The 6,878-nt window shown below is 41.9% G+C and overlaps 1 protein-coding gene across 1 annotated transcript in view; it reads right to left on the bottom strand.

The window, feature by feature from the left end:
* PAPD5 (PAP associated domain containing 5) overlaps nucleotides 1-1,513 on the bottom strand; it is a 19,167-nt gene extending 17,654 nt beyond the window's left edge. Inside the window, exon 1 of the mRNA XM_009885070.1 lies at nucleotides 1,396-1,513. Within this exon, the coding sequence (XP_009883372.1) occupies nucleotides 1,396-1,485 (90 nt within the window). The 5' untranslated portion in view covers nucleotides 1,486-1,513. The remainder of the gene's footprint in view (nucleotides 1-1,395) is intronic.
* Nucleotides 1,514-6,878: the final 5,365 nt, after the last annotated feature.

The raw sequence follows: 6,878 nt of genomic DNA on the forward strand, positions 1-6,878 counted from the left end.
TCTTTCCTACACTATCGCCTGGCAGACTGGCAGCCCACTACCGCTCTCGATTAGAGCCTACAGCACTGTTTCACTGGGTTAGAGGAGAGCTATACGACACCTGGGAGATATGCTGAAGTCTCTTACATGGTTCCCTTGGAAAGGTTATTGGTTTTGCTCAAAGAGAAAATTACCAGACCTGTGTAGCACTGACTCTATCAACCCGCTCTAACTGTGCGAAGGCGGCTGTCACTGGGTGGAGTGTGCTCCTTCCGTATTATGCACCACTAATATGTTGTCCATAACAATGTGAACCACCTTGAAAACGTGAGTATATTTTATACACAAACCCACACACATACAGCTTATATAGAATTCATATTCTGTCATATTCTGCCAGTTTCTAAAAACACATTCCAAAAAATAGGTTAAGAAGATCTGAAATGAACAGTGGGTTTAAGTCACTCATGTCAAAACACTGTCTTTTACCCTGGCAGGATCAAAGAGCTTTCCTTATACTAAAGATTCTGCTGTCTGAATTCGGTTTGCTATTCCGGCTAACGAGTCCTTATTTTCAGCAACTGTTATCTACAGATGGATGACTGCAACTACAAATCTGCATTCTGGAAATGAACACCATGTTAGCAGAGGGATACAATTAAACTACATTCAATTACTCTAAAAATCCAACTGTGTCCCCATAAAACCATCTTGAGTTGTAAAAGCAACTTCTCTGGCTTCTCTTTAATCCAACCTTTATTAAAGAAAAGCATGGCTCTGCCCAGGAGAAACTCTTGTTTTGACTGAATGAAGTCCTAGCAAAAGCCCATATGCAGTAGAAACAGGCATTACAGATTTTAAGCTCAATTCACAGATCTACAGACTTGTTTGTTCCTGTACAAAAAAATGGTTCCTTTAAAATTGTAAGATATGCCCATTTAGTTTAACTGCCTATTAAAAATAGAATGGTCTACGTAACGTGGCATTGCTGGCATTCCACCTTCATAGACTTATTCAAGACTGCAGGTCTTTGGACTAGAATCTCTGCTACAGGCTTTGTCAGTGAAGCTATGAGATTCAGAAGATTTTTTTTTAAACACAATACTTTACAAGTATGCATGCCTGATACGTTCCCATTAATCTCGGTAAATAAATATTAACGAGACTAAATGTTGCCACACCTTCTGCCCTTTCTTTGACTAAAGTAGGTCTAGCTTGTCTTTGTTCCTGTGTGATAGAAAATGTTGACATGTGTTATTCTAGAAATAAAGGTCACCTCTCATTTGACCAGAAATCCTTTTGGTTTTTTTTAATATTGAAAAATAAACAGTATTTTCATTATTCAATACTTGACAAAGCAAACAGGCACAAAAGGTTGCTTTTTTATATTAACAAATAGAAAAGTGTCCTACTCACATCTGCATTAGGCCAGAGCTCTTTTATAACGTTTTCTATCCTGTTCACCACTTCCATCCGCATTCTCTCTTCTTCAGGTCTGGGAGACATATACTTATAAAAGTCAATGATTTCTTCATGAAGACTAAAAAAGAAGAAAAAAAAAGAATAGAAAATCAGGAAAAAACCCACAGGAGAATGAAATAGCAACTACTGTAACCAAACATGCTTTTAAAGCTCCTAGTTACCTGCTTAGGGTAGGGGCAGTTTAAGAGTAGCATGCCATTAAAAAAAAAATCTAGATTCACAACACTTAGCAACGTTCAGTTTCACATTAGTTTCTTACGCCATCGCACAATATTGCACTGCAATTGCCAAAAGTGTGGAAGCAAACCTAAATCCAAGCGCCTTCAATTCACATTGAAAGCCACACTCTGTGTTTTAACATCAGCGTAAACCAGAAAGGGTTCAGTCTTCAGCTACGAACGCAGCTGTAAGCTCCGAGTACACACTTTGCAAGAATTCCAACAGGAGGTTCTCAGGCAACGCTTCCAAGCCAGCCCCTTGGCACCAGCCAGCGAGCTGCAGGCATCGCTCTCTACTCCGTACCAAGCGTCTGAAAAAGTTGACAGTAATTGTGCCAGTACCGGAGCTAGAAAAACTGCTTCTTTTACTGCTTAGAGAAGACGCTAAACTAAATACGCACTCTCCCCACAACAAGAAAATAAGTAGTACACGCGCAGCAGTGGTGGCTCAGAAGAATAAGTGATTGACAGACAGTTAACCCACATATTTGACAGTTTACCTTATTACATGTGCTTCTCACAGTCAGTAAGCTATGTTTAGATTGCCTATGATTAGAGCTGAAATAAAAATGTCTTCATACAGTGCCACAAATTTCTACGCTGCTGTAATATCATAAACACATCATCATCATCTTGACTAACAACGCATTTAAAAAAACCAGACACAGCCCTTTAATTCCCGCAAAATTCTGAGGAACTCTGGCACAGAGCAGCTGAATTAATTTCATTTGTTTCCTGCAACGACCATTACAGTAATAGCTAGTTATTTTTTATAAATGTGTTGTTTCTAGTTACCAAGTACAACGGCGTCTCTCCTTGAAGCTCTGAGGGGGCATCAGAAGACAGCAATTTATTAAGAGCAAGCCCTTAGATGAGATGTGGAATCTAATACCTCCCCACTGCACACCCACTTAAATAAATCAAATGTTAATAACTGGGAAGTTGTATACAGGTGTCAACAAAACAGATTAAAATATCTGAAAGATGTATTTAACAGAGTCAAGGTAGGGACGGAACTTGAACTGTCGGCATTATGTTCTTCAATACTGCAGCATCACAAAGAACACAGGCTTCTTTCTCTCAAAACCAGAGGAATAAAATACATTTCACCAAGCATTTACTGGAATTTCCCACACACGCGGTTAGGGAAGTCATAAAAGCCTAACAACTTGCGGTGGCCATCACCACAGGCTCTCTATAGCCAACGCAGACAGAAACACTCCTCTGACAGAGCTCCTCCAAAGGGAGATCCAGGCAGATACCCAATTTAGCTGTTCTAAACCAACCTTTGGAGAAGCTTCTCCTCTTTTGACACATACAGAGGGAGCCTTACAAATGCCGAAACTAAAACCGAAAATAAAACAATCCCCCACAAAAGATCTCCTGCAAAAATGCAAGGTCCAATCTCCTTCCTTTCCCCCCCTTACTGCCACACTCACACCGAGCCCTTTTCACACACATCACCTCAGGTACCACAAGGATGTTCTGAACGATGCAGCTGCAACATTCATTCTGACATTGCTAGGAAATTTTTTAACTCCTCCTACAGTTGCTTTTTCCATTTTCCTTGGAAGCTTACAACCTGGGGTTAATGTGCACGTTCCAAACCGCCACTGCCAGTGTAAGCGATTACACAGGCACCGACTCCTCCACCTTTGGCTTCTCAGCCATCTCCTGTTCTTCTATTCTTCACTGCTTTTCAATGTGTTGGCACTTAAACCTTCTCACAGCGATCCTCCCATTGCAAGAACTGCATTCAGATGAGGAGTACGCAATAAGGGACAAGGTGAGCACTCCAACAACCGAGTTCACTCTCTGTCTCCACCACCAGTCACACACACTGAATTGCTAATTTAGTCCCCATGTGCTTGACCATTAAGGTAGCATTGCATTCAGAAGCAGCAACAAGCAGGCAAAAATCTGATAATCAAACTCTAGAAAACACAAATTATTTGCCAACTGTAATTTGGTGAACCAGCTTACAGGAAGCCCTGGGGGTCAGCCCAAGGCTTCCTATCACGTCTGGCAGACTTCGCAGGCTACACTGCGGGCAATCGACCAACCACCATGGCCTTGTTTCTGAACAGACTGGTTATGGTTACATCCACCAGGCACAAGATTTGCCCCAGGGCAACGTTTTTAGAAACATAAGACTGAGAGCATGCATAAACTGTGTGCCATGAGGAGCGGCACCACGTTGTCTGAGGGCACTTAACGGCACAAGACATGCTGGGATAATACGGAGGGACTATCCCTGGGGAGAAATTCATGTATGGCACAGCACAAATCCATACTGCCCTTCATTAGTGGGCCCAGCTCCTCCTGGGCTTCCGTTTTCCGGGAGTTAATTGTTCCCCTGCCCCATAAGGGAACTTTGAAAGAACAAGGCAATCAGAAATGCGGTCCCCGAAGTGCACAAAGGGCTAAGCCATACAGACACTGCAGTTCTCAGCACACTTCTCTCTATTAACTCTACCGACATCCTTCATCGAGGTAATTTTATCAACTGGAGCATTCTTTAGAGGCCCATAACATAATGACGTGCTGTCAGAACCAGGTGTATTTCTTTTTCTAAACATAAATAACATACGCCTGCATCTCTTTAAATGGGATCCTTCTTATTCTTAGGTAGTCATGTAAAGCTTTATGGCAAAACAAAAAATGAAGCAGCAAACACACAGAAACTGACGTGACACGTGCACTGAACATCACTAAATAACGCAGAAAAAACAAAACTTGAACTTCTTCAGTGATAGAAGAAAGGCTTAAAGACTACTAGAGGAAGTCCCCACCAGCACACCAGTTGGAAATATTACAGACATATCAGCATTTCATCTGCTCCAACGCTCCGTGCTGCTGCGACCGCCTGGGCTGCGCACAGCCGCAGTATGCACAAAGCAGGCAGAAGCTGTAAAGGCTCACGACTACACCTGGAACCATATTTCCCAGCCCAATAATGGCTGCCAAGAAATAAGAGAATGATTAATTAAATCCAAGACAAACAGAAGTAGCCACATGTAGATTTCAGAGTAGTACAACACGACTTAGAGGTGTGACTCCAATTAACGTGGAATTCACTCAAGCTGTATTGAAAATTAAAATTCAAGGTTATTCGCTGTCTTAATCAACATCTATTATAGTCACTGTTTTTCAAAACAATTTGTTTGGCTTAATGGAGTCTTTTTACAAGAGTCTCTAGCGGAACTTTGTATCTTTAGCCGAAATGAAGATCAAAGAGGCTGAGAAGTTATTTTTGGCATCGTAACAGTATTTTATTATTTAATGCCATTACATTCATTAGTTATTTTAGATAAAAGTCCTTAAAAGGAGACTTGTTTTTAGAAGGAAATTACACTGTAATAAACCTGATTTCACTATGGAGAGATTATTTCATTTGGCTTTACAGTCATTCTGAAGCATACCAACACCCAAGACCTACTTAGGATGCACGCAGAGAGTTCTCTGCTATGCATAAGAGCATTACTTTACTGCATTTATTACAGTAAATAGCAGTAAATGAGTGGGTCTTTGTCCTGTACTTCAGGAAATCTTAACGCGTGGGGAGAAGGAAAATAAAAGTCTCTTACGCTTCTTCTGAGTGTGCTTTAAAACAAAGTATTGGCTGCATCACATCCTGTTTTCAAGCCTGATAAGCCGATTCCATCAGAATTTCACAGACAGAACAGATTTATAGAGAAGAGAAGCTACTAAATTTAGTGGGTTATAGTGTCTGTTGTGTTTACCTGGCAGAGCTAGTGATGTGTCATTAGAAAATAAATTACGGCTGCAAAAGTTGTAATCAAAAGAAGGACTTCCCACCGCAACATCAGTGAATAGCACCACGAGGAACGCAAGTCTGCGAGACTCAAGCCGTTTGGGTGAATAGCCCCAGCTTTTGTGCAGATGCAAGCACTATGGAACACCGTGCGTTACATTTCTTTCTTAGTTTGATCACACCTTACTTTATTTTATTGCACAACTTATGAGCTCTGTATGTACAACTCAGGATTCTCAAAGTAGTTCACATATATCCAAGCCATTATTCTGGAGTATGAACCTTACTGCACCTCTGGCAATCAATTAAAAAATAATCACGTATGAACAAAATGTTATTTCTGTTTTATATGCACAGTGGACAAGCACATACACTCGACTGCACACTTCAGCTGCCTGCCACACAACGAGGCACAACTCGCTGCTGCTCTAAGTCCAGAGCTGGAACCAAGAGCGATGCCGGGAGGCACATGGCTTTACAAAACGTAACGGGAGATACTTCAAGTTTCACTTCTCTGCACTAGAACTCTGATGCAAACTAAATCACCAGCCCACTGCGCCCACAGATTTCGGCGGCTTTGAGGAAGCCGCCTGCCACAACCAGTGCCCAGCGCTCGGCAGCCACACCGGCGCCTGCCCCGCGTGGGACCACAGCCGGGACCTTCCCCGGCCGCCCCGAGCAGCCCGGCAGTGGGGCGCAGTCCTGCTCAGCAGGGCAGCCAGCAAGGTGAAGATAATTCTGACTGGTTTTGCTTACTTGCAGGACAGCAGTTAAGTGTTGCCTTTGCACACTGACGTGCAGTATTATACTAACCAGAGTATTAAGTTTTAATTGAAAAATTTCCTGCTTTTGTCATTCTGGAATTGTGTTACTTCCGCTCTCCTCCGGCTCCTCTTCACTCTTCATTTCACAGGAGAAATTATGCAGGCATGCATATTCTAATTTCTCTCATCAGGGTGTTACCCATAGCTTCTGCTCCAACTCTTAAAAATGACTGAGTTAAAAATTCAGCTCATCCATCCCAAAGCGGTTCCTCTGCCTTGGGCATATATATCCCGTTGCACAGGAAATGACATTTCCAACATCACTGAGGATAATTTAAACAATGCATATTTACCATATGCAAAAAAAAAAATCATATAGTGTTCGTGCACCACAATTTATTCTTTGGCAGGATTTTCTGAAGGAAGCTTCGTTTTCAGAGCGATGAAAATCTGAATTATTTAGAACCACCACGGACAGTGGGCAGAAGTAAGCAATGAACACACAGATGACTTTAGCCTTCCCAAACTCTATGCTTTAAGATGAACCCCTTCTGATTTCAGAGTTTACTGATTTTATAGCCGTGCTTGGATGGGATATTTGCAATGTACCTCTGTAGCACCAAATAAGCCTTTTGTATCTGAACTTTCTTTGGGTGAGTA

Source organism: Charadrius vociferus, unplaced genomic scaffold (genome assembly GCF_000708025.1).
Source record: "Charadrius vociferus isolate BGI_N301 unplaced genomic scaffold, ASM70802v2 scaffold475, whole genome shotgun sequence".
NCBI classification, from domain to species: Eukaryota; Metazoa; Chordata; class Aves; order Charadriiformes; family Charadriidae; genus Charadrius; species Charadrius vociferus.